Source organism: Phacochoerus africanus, chromosome 13 (genome assembly GCF_016906955.1).
Source record: "Phacochoerus africanus isolate WHEZ1 chromosome 13, ROS_Pafr_v1, whole genome shotgun sequence".
Classification (NCBI taxonomy): Eukaryota; Metazoa; Chordata; class Mammalia; order Artiodactyla; family Suidae; genus Phacochoerus; species Phacochoerus africanus.
In genome coordinates, this window is record NC_062556.1 from 63058359 (window position 1) to 63073084 (window position 14726).

The 14726-nt window shown below is 36.0% G+C and overlaps 1 protein-coding gene across 1 annotated transcript in view; it reads left to right on the forward strand.

Annotated features, from left to right (window-relative positions):
- The window catches only part of GPC6 (glypican 6), a 1121514-nt gene that overhangs the window by 749872 nt on the left and 356916 nt on the right, over positions 1-14726 (forward strand). The window contains exon 4 of the mRNA XM_047755763.1: positions 12385-12550. Within this exon, the coding sequence (XP_047611719.1) occupies positions 12385-12550 (166 nt within the window). The remainder of the gene's footprint in view (positions 1-12384; positions 12551-14726) is intronic.

A 14726-nucleotide genomic window follows, 5' to 3' on the forward strand; every position in this document is an offset into this window, starting at 1 on the left:
TCTTCTGGATCCACTCCTCTGTCGATGGACATTTAGGTTGTTTCCATGTCTTGGCTATTGTAAAGAGTTCTGCAATGAACATTGGAGTACATGTGTCTTTGCGAGTCGTGGTTTTCTCTGGATAGATGCCCAGGAGTGGGATTGCTGGATCAAATGGGACTTCTATGTTTAGTCTTCTGAGGAATCTCCATACTGCTTTCCACAGTGGTTGCACCAGTTTACAATCCCACCAACAGTGTGCGAGGGTTCCTTTATCTCCACACCCTCTGCAGCACTTATTGTTTGTAGACTTTTGGATGATGGCCATTCTGGCTGGTGTAAGGTGGTACCTCATAGTGGTTTTGATTTGCATTTCTCTAATGATTAGTGATGTTGAACATCTTTTCATGTGTTTTTTGGCCATCTGTATGTCTTCTTTGGAGAACTATCTGTTTAGATCTTCTGCCCATTTTTGGATAGCATTGTTTGTTTTTTTGGTATGGAGATGCAGAAGGTGTTTATAAGTTTTGGAAATGAATCCCTTGTCAGTTGATTCACTTGTAAAAGATTTTCTCCCATTCTGTGGGTTGTCTTTTTGTGTTGTTTAGGGTTTCCTTTGCTGTGCAGAAACTCTGAAGTTTGATTAGGTCCCACTTGTTTATTTATTTTTTTATTGTCATTACTCTCAGAGGTGGATCTGAGAAGATGTTGCTGTGGTTTATGTCGGAGAGTGTTTGGCCTATGTTTTCCTCTAAGAGTTTGATAGTGTCTGGTCTTATGTCTAGGTCTTTAATCCAGTTGGAGTTTATTTTTGTGTATGGTGATAGCGAGTGTTCTAATTTCATTCTTTTCCATGTGGCTGTCCAGTTTTCCCAGCACCACTTATTGAACAAGCTGTCCTTTCTCCATTGTATATTCTTGCCTCCTTTGCCATAGATTAGTTGGCTGTAGGTGCGTGGGTTTAATTCTAGGCTTTCTATCCTGTTCCACTAACCTGTATTTCTGTCTTTGTGCCAATACCATGCAGTTTTGATGATTGTTGCCTTGTAGTATAGTCTGAAGTCCGGGAGCCTGATCCTTCCACCTCCATTTTTCTTTTTCAGGATGTCTTTGGCTACTCTGGGTCTTTTGTGCTTCCAAACAAACTTTAAAATATTTTGTTCAAGTTCTGTGAAAAACGTCCTTGGTAATTTGATAGGGATTTCATTGAATCTGTAGATTGCCTTGGGTAGTATAGTCATTTTAATAATATTAACTCTTCCAATCCACAAGCATGGTATATCTAAAGATCAACAAAATTGATAAACCCTTAGCCAGACTTATCAAGAAAAAAAGAGAAAGGACTCAAATCAAAAAAGTTAGAAACGAAATAGGAGAAGTAACAACAGACATCACAGAAATACAAAGGATCATAAGAGACTACTATATGCAACTATACGCCAATAAAATGGAAAAGCTAGAAGAAATGGACAAATTCTTAGAAAAGTAAAATCTTCTAAGACTAAATAGAAAAGATGAATGGACCAATCACAAGAACTGAAATTGAACCTGTGATTAAAAAACTTCCAACAAAGAAAAGTCCAGGACCAGATGGCTTCACAGGTGAATTCTATCCAACATTTAAAGAAGGGCTAACACCTCTCCTTCTGAAACTATTTCAAAAAAATTGCAGAGGAAGGGATACTCCCAAACTCATTCTATGAGGCCACCATCATCCTGATACCAAAACCAGACAAAGAGTCCACAAAAAAAAGAAAACTACAGGCCAATTTCACTGATGAACATCAATGCAAAAATCCTCAACAAAATCCTAGCAAACCACATCCAACAATACATTAAAAGAATTGTACATCATAATCAAGTGGGATTTATGCCAGGGATGCAAGCATTCTTCAAAATTTGCAAATCAATCACTGTGATACACCACATTAACAAACTGAAGAATAAAAACCATATGATCCTCTCAATAGACATGGAAAAAGCCTTTGACAAAATCCAAAACCCATTTCTGATAAAAACCCCTCAGCAAGTGGGCATAACGGGAACCTACCTCAACATGATAAAGGCCATATATGACAAACCCAGAGCGAACATCATTCTCAATGGTGAAAAGCTGAAAGAATTCCTGCTGAGATCAGGAACAAGACAAGGATGTCCGCTCTCACCACTACTCTTCAACATAGTTTTGGAAGTCCTTGCCACAGCAATCAGAGAAGTAAAAGAAATAAAAGGAATCCAAATTGGAAAAGAAGTAAAACAATCACTATTTGCGGATGACATGATACTATACCTAGAGAATCTTGAAAGACTCTACCAGAAAACTGTTAGAACTCACCTACAAATTTGGCAAAGTCGCAGGGTACAAAATTAATACACAGAAATAGATGGCATTTCTATAAACTAACAATGAAAGAGCAGAAAGAGAAATGAGGGAAGCAATCCCATTTATCATCGCATCCAAAAGAATAAAATACCTAGGAGTAAACCTACCTAAAGAGACAAAAGATCTGTACTCTGAAAACTATAAGACACTGATGAAAGAAATCAAAGATGACACAAATAGATGGAAAGTACAGTCATGAATAGCAGGGATGAAAGCAGACCTCCTTGTATTGTTCCTCGTCTTAGAGAGAAATCTTTCACTCCTTCACTATCAAGTATGAGGTTAGCTATGGATTTTTCATAAGTTCCCTTTATCACATTTAGGAAGTTCCCTTCTATTCCTGGTTTTCTGTATGTATTTATCATGAAAGAAGTTGAATTTTGTCAAAAGCTTTTACTGCATTGAAATATTTGTGTGTGTGTTTTTCCTTTCTCCTATGAAAATGCTGTTTTATATTGATTGATTTTCTTATGATGAACCTCCCTTGCATTCCTGGGATAAATTCTAGTTGGTCATGGTTTATAATCTTTTAAATATGGACCCAGTTTGCAGGTATTTTGTTGAGGATTTTTTTTTAATCTACATTTAAAGGAATATTTGTATGTAGTTTTCTTCCCTTATGTTTTGGTCTGGCTTTGGTATCACATGATGTAGTGTCTTAGAATGAGTTAGGAAATATTCCCTCACCATCTATTTTTGGAGCATTTAAGAAGGATGTTTGCTAGTTCTTTTTAAAATATTTGGTGTAATTCATCAGTGAAGCCATTTGGCTCAGGGTTTTTCTTTGTCAGGTGTCCTTTGATTATCATTTCAATCTTTTTACTTGTTATAATTCTATTCATATTTCCTATGTTTTCTTTTTTTTTAATTTCATTTATTTATTTATTTACTTTTGTCTTTTTAGTGCCACACCATGGCATATGGAATTTCCCAAGTTAGGTGTTGAATTGAAGCTGTAGCCACTGGTCTATGCCATAGCTGCACCAAACCAAATTTGAGCCACGTCTGTGATCTACACCATAGCTCATGGCAACAACGGAGCAAGGCCAGGAATCAAACCCACATCCTTATGGATACTAGTCAGGTTCGTTATCACTGAACCACAATGGAACTCTCCATATTTCCTACTTTTTCATGATTCAGTCTTTGTAGGTTGTCTGCTTATAGGAATTTGTCCTTTTCATAAAGTTGATCTAATGTATTGATGTGTGAATTAGTTTTCCAGGGCTACCATAACATATTACCACAAATTGAGTGATTTAGAACAACTAAAATTTATTCTCTCACAGATCATTAGGCTGGAAATCTGATATCAAAGTGTCAGCAGAATTGAGTCTTCTAGAGGTTCAGAGGGAGGGACCATCCTTTCCTTTCTCCTCACTTGTGGGAGAAGAAAATCCTCAAAACAATAACCTAAGCTTATACTCTAGGAACTAGAAAAAGAAGAGTAAACTAAATAATAAACTAATTTTTTTTTTTTGAGGAACCAGCATACTGTTTTCCATGGAGGCAGCACCATTTTACATTCCCACCATCAAAGCACAAGGATTTCAATCCCTCCACGTCCATTCCAACACTTCTTGCTTTCTGGTTTTGGATAATAGCCATTTCAATGGATGTGAAGTGGCATCTCATTGTGGTTTTGGTTTATATTTCCCTAATGGTTGGTGTTGTTGAGCATCTTTTCATGTGCTTATTGGTCATTTGCAATGGAGAAATGTCTATTAAGTCCACTGCCCATTTTGGGGCCATGCCCACAGCATGAGGAAATTCTTGGGACAGGAATAGAACCTGCCTCACAGCAGTAACAATGCCCAATCTTTAACCTGCTGAGCTACCAGAGGAATCCTAAAATCAACATTATCTTTAACTCTACTCTAATCTTTATTATTTCCTCCTTTTTGCTAACTTTGGTTTCAGTTTGTCTTCTTTTTCTAGTTCTGTTAGGTTATTGATTTGAGATATTATTTTTTGATGTAGGCATTTGTGGCTGTAATATTTTGCATGTTGTGTTCTGTTTTCTAATTTCCCTAGTAATTTCTTCTTTCACCTCTTCATTATATAAGAGTGCGTTGATTAATTTCCACTTATTTGTGAATTTTTCAGTTTTCCTTCTGATACTGACTTCCAGCTTTATTCTGCTGTGGTCAGAGGATATATTTTGTATGATTGCAATCTTTTAAATTTCTTGAGACTTGAAGTTTAGTAGTGCCTTTTTACTGAAATTTGGTAGTCTCTTTATTATTAAGCACTTAGTTGCCATTGTGTCCTTTTTTAAAAAAAAATAAGATTCTAGCATTCTGAGAAAATTGATTCTGCCATTTTTTTACTAGCTTAATTGTTGCTTTGGTGGAAGAACTGATTCTTTAAGTTCCCTATTCTATCATTTCTGTGTTGTCACTCATTGCCCATGCTTATCTTGTAGACATCTATTGTGTGCCTTCCTTAAGAAGCCAACCCTATATTCATCCCTACTTGCAAATTTTGAGCCAAATATCCCTTTGGGAGTTACCTTACAATGCACTTCTTCAAGACAAATAACTTTTCCCTGAAATAATCTGGAAGCAAATGTATTCCAAGTATCCCAACACTGGTACAAGGTCTCTATTCATCCGCATAAATGGACTAATGAAAGTTGCATGAGTGAACAAAGAGAAAACAAATGTAAGCTCTCATGACTTAATACAAAGCCAATTTATAGGTTGCTGATTGTTAAAAAGAAAAAAAGTGGAATTAAAATTATTTAACATGAAAACTACTTGGAATGTGATTTAATCACTCTTGAGGACTTCAGAAGAGTCTTCAAAATATCATAATATATTAATATGATGAGTAAAACCATTTAATCATTTAGTAAAACTGCAGATTAGGAACTACAGAGGATGGCATCAAATGTTGATCAAAAACACTATTTGACCTGATTCTAGTTAAATGATTCACTGACTTTAACTTGTTTGTCTTTGGGAGCAGAAGACATACATTTATTTGATTATTTTTGCTATATGATTTCCATAGAAACAAGCATCTGCCAGGTATATGTGCATTGTGTATACAGTTTATAACTTTCATGTATTTTAAAATGAGACAATCTTATTTTACATTGGCTACTTAGGAATTGCTCTCGTGAGCACCAGTGCTTCAGTGTTGGTCCAGCTACAGAAATCTTAGGTATATTAAAGACCTCGAATGAATTGCTTTTATATGACTAAGGATATGCTATGCCTCAAATTGCATTTAAAAATCATAAGAATTACTTCCTGATGCACATGACTAGCCAGGTAGATAAGGCTTGATCCTGTATACCGGTATAGCCTTATTAAGGACTCTGTATTCCTTGCCATGTTTCAATGTATCTTGCTTTAACCTTTTGAAAAAGAAAAACTTTTTTTTAATTGTTATTTCCCCAATACATTTTTTTTTTTTTTTACTGCACAGCATGGTGACCCAGTTACACATACATGCACACATTCTATTTTGTCACATTATCATGCTCCACCATAAGTGACTAGACATATTTCCCAGTGCTACACAGCAGGATCTCTTTAAACTACAATAAAACCCACAAGGTTACAAACTAAGAGGTCAAATATTTTTATGTTATGTAATTTTTTTTCAGTTATTTTACAAGGAACCTTTGTTATAAGTTGTAGTGTTACTCTTCAAATTGTATTATTATTCCTCAAAATTAATCAACCGTAAGTCATTCTTTGTACAGAAAGAGCATCACAAGAAGTTAACAAAAGGACTAAACCAGGATGCCAGGATTTCATACTGAAATCTTACTTGGATGCCTGACAAACTTTTGTCTAACTTTCCCAGGAGTAGGACAACAGAGTAATAACCATTGACTGTTTTCTTTTTTTACCCCTAATATTGTAAATTCTTGACAAAAGATTACCAGTGGAGAAGAGCAACATGTTAAAGTTAGGCAAAAAAACATGAGTAAGTACAAAAAAGAATGTTGTCACCATCAAAAATTAAAAACATAATTTTAAAAACAGCCCAATTAAAAAATGGGCAGAAGGTCTAAATAGACATTTCTCCAAAGAAGACAGACAGATGGCCAAAAAGCACTTGAAAAGATACTCACACCACTGAGTATAAGAGAAATGCAAATCAAAACTACAAGGAGTTTTGTACAATCCCCTCACACCAGTCAGAATGACCATCGTCAAAAAGTCTACAAACAATAAATGCTGGAGAGGGTGTAGAGAAAAGGGAACCCTCCTACAGTGTTGGTGGGAATGTAAATTGGTACAACCTCTATGGAGGACAGTATGGAAGTTCCTTAAAAAACTAAAAATAAAACCACCATATCACCCAGCAATCACATTCCAGAGCAACCCGTAATTTGAAAAGATACACATACCGCAATGCTCATCGCAACCTTATTTACAAAACCCAAGACACACAAGTAACTGAAATGTCCATCAACAGAGGAGTCGCTAAAGATATGGTACCACATGTACAATATGGCACACATATACTATGAGATATTAGTCATAAAAAAGAATGAAATAATACCATTTGAAGCAACATGGATGGACCTAGAGGTTATCATATTAAGTAAAGTGCCGAGACCAGCTCATCAGGTGAGGGCTGAAGAACAGGTGCTGTGAAACTTAAGAACAAAGTTAACATAAAACAAGACACAGAGACATTTATCTTAGTTAAAGGAGAACTGGGGGACTTGAGGTCTCAGGGACCAAGAGAGCTGCCTCAAGAAACCACACTGCTTTTTATTGTGCTCTTTAGGCTTACATCAAGTGATGGGGGTTGTAGGTGCAGTATATAGGGTTTTTTTAATTATTTTAAAAGTTCTTTTATTATTTTAAATGTCCCATAGCTGGTAGATGGTTAAGCTTTTACTCTGACCTTTAGGCATTTAACAATCATTAGCATTTGAGGAAGCTTGAAGTCAGCTATCTATGCATCTAGAGAATCATCACTGTGCTTCCTGAAGCCTATCTGGGGCAACCCAGAGTGCCTAGGTTTGCACCTCCCTTCTCCTTGCTGATGCATATTCTTTCTGCTAACCCGCTCATATACCACTTGGAGCCATGAGGTTCCTCTTTCTCTCATTCTTAAGAGGACATATCATGCTGTGCACCTGAAACCAGCACAACATTGTAAATCAAGTATATTCCAATATAAAATAAAAATTAAATCGAAAACAAAAAAAAACCTCCACATTGTTTTATTTGTGTCACGTAGGTACCACTTTTATTATAAACATCTAAATTTACTCTTTTACCTAAGTTTATTTCCTAGTTTACTTTGAATATCTAGGAAATTCCAGCTATATCTTTCAAAAATAGTGAAAAATCCACATTACCAACTAAAAATATATCAAACTTTAGTTTCTCAAAGTGAATTATAGTCTTTATTTTTGCTAATATAACACAATTTTCTTCAGTGGGAATTTTTTTCTAATAGTTCCCAATATTTAAAATTTTGTGACATTATATGTTTGCAATATTATTCTATCCTAAATTTTAAAGGTGAATTTTGAGAATTCTTCTTTGTTTTGGTTTTGCCAAATATACAAATATAGCTTTTATTTTGGAATTGTGGTTGTTGTTTTAATGTTACATATTTGCAAGAGACCAGCTGGTGAATGACTTTGTATGTGATGCTTATTAGAGCCTACTGAAATTAAAATCCTAGTGTGGATATTACTCAGAGGAAACTCACCATAAATTTAAAAGTAGGTAATAAACCTATTAGAATGACTAAAATTAAAAATAGTAATAATATTGAATACTGGCATGAATGTGAGGAAAACAAACATGATCTGTCACACATTACTGGTGGAAATGTGGATTGCTGCACCACTCTGGAAAATAGTTTGGCAATTTCTTACAAAACTAAACATACACTAACCATTTGACCCATCAATTGCACCCTTGGGCATTTATCCCAGTGAAATGAAAACTTATGTTTATGCAAAAAAGAGTGTACATGAATGCCCATCTAGGCTTTATTCCTAGTGGCAAATTCCTAAAAACAACCTAAATATCCTTCAGTGAGTGAAGAGTTCAATAGATGGGGTAACATCCAAACAATGGAATACTACTCAGCAATAAAAAGGAATGAATACATGCAACAACTTGAATGCACCCCAAGGGCATTATGCTTAGTTTTTTTCAAAAGTGATGCTCAAAAATGATACATACTATATGATTCCGTTTATACAATGTTCCTAAAATGATAAAATTATGGAGATGAAAAATACATTAGTGGTTGCTAGGTGACAGGGACAAAGGGTAGAGCGGACTAACACAAGGCAGTTCTTTTGTGGTGATGGAAATGTTCCGTATGTCAGTGGTGGATGGTTACACAAATCTATACATAGAATTAAACTGCATAGAAGTGTACATGCACGCACACACACACTAATGAATGCAGGTTGAAAAAATCACGAAATGTCTAAAACTCATTAGAAGCAACGTACCAGCATCCATTTCATCATTTTGATATTCTTCTATAGCTATATGAGATGCTGCCTTTGAGGGAAGGTGAGTGAAGGATGCCCAGGACTCTACTGGTTTTGCAATTTTCTTTGAGTCTATATTGATTTTGAAATTGAAAGGTTTTTTTTTAGAGTAGCTGTAGCACAATTATACAACACATTTTAAAGTAGAAATTTTCCTTCACACAATTGACATTTAAAACAACTTTCTTTTCAGGGGCTTATTTCTCAATCATCGGTTTGAAGTGATGATTTTTTAATTTTAATTCAAGCATCCAGTTGTGTCAATTTAAAAAAATATGGTCTGTGACTATAAAAACTTCAGCTTTGACCCTCTACTCCCCATTTTCTTCTTCTTTGAATGCCCTTTATTTGACCAGGAAGGATGTCATTTCCAAAAGAGACAAACTGTGCCTGAGAGGGCCGCATTTAAGTTGAACAACATTGTTCTCTTAGGTTATTAAAGCTGTTCAATTTTCTCTGTTGGTTGCTACCCTGAGTTGGAGAATCTTCTGAAATGTCAGACTGAGAAACTGTACTGGTTCCAACACACACTCACAGACACACACATCAAAGCTTTGGAATGAATGCAGTCAATAACCTTTGAAAACAAAGTTAAAAAGCAACAATTGAATGCTAAGATGTATAAAACTATCTTGTTCCTTTTTTTCGTTGAATATTACTGTGGCCAAGAAATTGAGAAACACAATAGAGTTCAATCGAAAAAGCACTTATTATTGAGTCCCTAAACATACTCATAATATCTTAGAGTGGTGTGCATGGTACACAGAGTAGTACCACTTGTAATGATGAAAAAGACTCCATGCAGCCCAAGAGATCTCAAGTTTTCACGCACAATGTTGACAAATGCCCCCCAAGTTTCATACTGGCACATTGAGTAATAGGAAGCACACATCTTGTAATACCAATGGTGAGACAACTACAAATCCAGCAGGATCAAAGGAAGAAACTGCTTGGATGAAAATAGATTAGGTCTGGAGAAAGGCGCCAGAGTCAGGAGAGAAACTTCGAGGCTATGAAAATCAAAATCCTATGGACAATTGTTTGTAGGATAGCAACCATGCCGAATAAATAAAATGTATAAGCATTTGGAATTTCACGTACAGATACACAACTGTTTTCTTTGTTTTCTATGAATGGCATGGGATACAGGTAGATAAAAGTTGTTTTTTTTTTTTAATACTGACCATTGGGGATAAAATTTGGCCCTTTCAATAAAATAGCCTATCTGGAGAGGGTGATAATGGGAACACTGATATATGTTCAAAAGAAAAATCACCACTCTTTTGTCCTCATTTTTTGTTTTTGTTTTCTTGTGGGGAAATGTTTTAGAATGAATGAATACCAAACCATTCCATAAATATCTTTATTAAAAAAGCCAGTTGAATTTTGCTTCACTTATCTGGTTTGTGCTAACTTTCTATCGCTGATCAGGTGAATTCTCTTTTATTAAAGCCAGAATTAAGTTACCAGAAAAAGTAAAAATCTAAAGACTAAACTTTACTTTGAAATGCATTAAAGATAAGGTGGATTAATGGATGGATAGATGTATGAAAAAGCAGTGTAAGAAGATACTAAATGTAGGAGATAGGAGTGGGGACTTGGATGTTCCTATAAAAATCTTTCACCTTTTCTGTATGTTTGAAAATGTTCATAAAATTTTGGAAAGAAAATTCAAAAAAAAAAAAGAGGTAAAGGACAGAGGTTTCCATGCCCACATAGATCAGTAGATAGCTTCCTTTCCTGAAATAATGTGTTAGGGATTTCGTCAGTGTTCTTGACCAGAAACATATAGGCTGCCCAACATGTCTCTCGCAAAGATGAGTTTATTCAGGATCAGCAGAGAACTCCAATTCAGCAAAGGAAGGAGAACATACTTTTAGAGGGAAAAAGGAAGTGGTCGAAGGGAGCCGTAGTCAACAAAGAGCCCATGGCTTTTCATTGGCTGAGTCCTTGCCAGGAAAGAAGAGGGGTCTTTCTTCTTTCAGTTGGCTTTGCTCTCTTTGTAGGACATCAGAGCTCCTCCATCTGGTCTCCCAACTCTATTGAATTGAGCTTTCTATTTATTTTTTACTGTATATGACATAAAATTAAGAAAATGTTACAGACACTAAAGCCTTGCCTTAGAAATCTCAAATCTGGTGTGTGAGTAACAGATAAATGATGGAGACAGCTATGGTAGTGGAAAGTATCCATTTGTATGGAAATATCTTTTGTTGTCCCACTTTTATGTTGACGTTATGCTTTGTCAATGTCTGAATATTCTGTACATGTCAGTGTCACCTGTGGGGCCAGATCTGCCACTAAGACTATAACTCTCCAAGAGATCTTAATGATACGAGTTAGGCTCATTTTCTGATCTAGAACATAAGAACAGAAACACATAGCTCCTTGACTAAAACATCAACATTGTACGGAACCAATCAAAAAAATACATCACTCATGTTTGTACCTAGTCATGAAAAAGAGCTTTCCTTATTTTTTTTTCTGGTTTTAGTCCAAACTGTTTTAAGTATTCTTTCCTCTTAAAGTCAAATTAGCATTCACAATGAGTCTAGAGAAGCCCTGATTGGTTTAGAATTGATTAACTTAGGAGCATCTCTGCTCATCTCATTCAAGGCAAATAGCACTTCATTATTGGCTGATTAGCAGCACCTCTGAATTACTGCAAAGATTTTTCCTCACATTCAATAATGGGTCCATTTTCCAAATTTCCCAGAACTGCAAAGCTTCAGATGCCTGAAGATGGTGTCTTGGCAGTTCCTTTGCTTCTAAGCAGGTCAAGATCTCAGAAATCCCAGACAAGTTGATATTGATCTTTTTAAAAAGTTATGTACAAAGGAAGTGTATCTGCCAAGCTTCTTTAGAAACAGGGTCAAATAACCAGTTGGAAAATTTTCTAATTTTCTAAAGGTGTCACATTAAACTTTAATCATAACTTCATTTTTATGGGGCTTTTAACTTGCGAAAATTGCTTTCACATGCATTATCTCATTGCCTGTTCTATTGCAATGAAACAGTGTCTAGGTTTTAGGGCTGAACTGCAATGACATAGATATCAGAATGTTGACAGGGACATTTCAAGCAAAATGATTATTACTTAGCTGAACAGAAGTACGAACAGGAATTGACTGGCTGCAAGATCAAGTACTGCAAGGAGTTCCCACAGTGGTGCAAGGGGTGTCTCTGGAACACTGGGACACAGGTTCTATCCCCAGCCTAGCCCGGTGGGTTAAGGATTCATCATTGCTGCGGCTGCAGCATAGACCACAATTGTGGCTCAGATCTGATCCCTGGCCTGGGAACTCTATACGCTGCAGGGCAGCCAAAAAAAAAAAAAAAAGAAAAAGACCAAGTATTTCAAAGGGTTAAGATGCTGATGGTTCCTTTCACCCGCTGCTCTACTGCTAGAGACTTAGCAGAGTCATTTCATCTTTTTCTTTTTAAGGAGAAAATGAGTCACTTATTTTTTGTTCCCTTTCCATCCTTCTTATATCTGATTTTCTTTTCTTTTTCAATAAATCTCCAGGTCAGCCCAACCCCAGGATGCATCCGTGCTCTGATGAAGATGCTGTACTGCCCTTACTGTCGAGGACTTCCCACAGTGAGACCGTGCAACAACTACTGCCTCAATGTCATGAAGGGCTGCCTGGCCAATCAGGCTGATCTTGACACGGAGTGGAATCTGTTCATAGGTAAGGAGCGTTGCGACGGATCCAGGGACGGGAATGTGGGAACAGCAAATGTTCCTGGTACCTGATGGGCAGATCCAATGTTGTTGTGATGACTTCTGGAGACTAAGAGAGTTAAAACATGCATGTGCACGCACGCACGCGCGCGCACACACACACACACCAGTATTTAGCAAATTATAAATATCACATTGCATTTTTTTTCCGTTTTTTTTTTTTTTTAATCCTGAAAATAAGACTTCCTGGTATATTATGAAGGACAGTCCTCTTAAAGATTGTACCAGACAGCTGTACTGAATTTGCTAATCTCTCTGATGAAGATAAAAGTAGTCTTGCTGAATTGCTGGGAGCTTCTGTGAGAAGCGACAAGTTAGAAAAGAATCTGGTTAAAAAATAATCCCCCAGTACTATCTCTTTCTTATTTATATTATCTCAACACAGTCACAGATATCAGTAAGCCATTCCTTCCTCAAATAACTATGATGAAAATAGCTCAATATTTTGGCTAAAATATGCAGATTTCTTTCCTCAGTCTCTAGAGAAGAATATTTTAAGGACATCGGCATGAAACAAGCTTCCAGTCTTTGGAAGGGAGGAGGAGGAGATGCAGGGAAGTTTTGTGAATCACCGCTCTGGTCTGAAGTTGCAAAAATCACTCGGGAGTTTGCACTGCCAAAAGATGTTTCCCAAATAGCTATTCAAGGATAAAAGGACAAATTTCATAGGCAGTCTTCTCCCAGGAAAATACACAGGCCTTGAAAGAGTAAATGCGTTTTCTTCCCCCTTGGTCAAATGGCCTCCCAATAAAAGTGCTTTCAACTGCATTTACTATGACTGCATTGTAACAAGCAGAGTGGTGCCAATAAGAGTGGCATTCCTCAGCCTCAGAGGGACTTTATCATTTATGCAAACTTCTAAACCAGAAGGCTTGAGAAAAGTCTTCTGACACTTAAGATTTTGGTAGGATAGGAAAAAGATGCATCGAAAGGCAGCACAACCTTAGCCCACTGGGCAAAAATGTGCATTCAGCCTTGGCAATGAAACCCATTAGCTAACACACTATTATGCTTAGGAAGGCCAGAGAAAATGGTGTGAAGTCTTAGAGAAAGATTTGAGGGTGGGTAGATCCAAATGGAAGTCATCGAACAGAATCTCAGATATCATTACAGAGAGAATAAATTAATATGCCCCTTTCTTTCCTTTCACTGGGAGGACAAAATCTGTTTGTTACCTCATTTGAGAAATGAGGGAGTTTTTAGAAAGTTAATCATTAAGGGACCCTTCTAGCTCAAACATGATATGATTCTTTGCTAAGATTTTTGTTCTTTGATAATATTTTGGAGAGGAGTATGAATTTATTCAAGTAATAAGAATAAACTTGATCTTCTAAAACATAAATTTAGATTAATTTTGGCAAAGATACTCTCCCAAATAATGCTAATTTTAAAATGTTCTCATCTTTCATTTGCCTACTCAATTCAAAAGGAAAGAGTAATTCGAATTTATTATATTAGTGTAATCGTATTATCACTTATACATGAAAAGCCTAAAGTAATATAACTTTATAAATCATTGAGAGTGGTTAAATTAAAACAAATCTGTAAATTGAAGGCAGACTATGAATAAAGAAAACTTGAGTTCACCAAAAAAAAATTACTCTCATCAAGAAATCTAAAAAGATTTACCAATTTAAAAAATCATATTAAACCTCTAAGCATCCCACTTTGAATCATAAAGATTATTCATGCTTTTTAGTTGAAACTGCCATAATTCATAATACGGTTAAATTGTCTTTAGTCAGTTTGCAATTTATTGATGAAAATGGCCATGTGGATTTCGTTAAGTAGAGCAGGACATGATTAAAAATGAGAATATGGGCTTTTTAACTTGTAAGAGCCACAGTGAGGTCTTAATTGGCTTTGTTTTCTCAGTGCTGCTTGGCTATTTTAAGGTAAAACAAATCCTTATACTTTCGATCTCTCGAGTTTCCGTGATGCCAGTGTGATGTGAAATTGAATGTTGGGGAAAATCATGTGATTTAAAAACTAAAATTTGAACCCAACATACGTTGGGTGTACTTCGTGTTGTACCGTATGTTGAGAAAGAACCCGGTGGTTGGTCCTACGTTAATATATCTCACACCCCATCTCCCTTATCTCATTGTTTATTAGTACTAAAA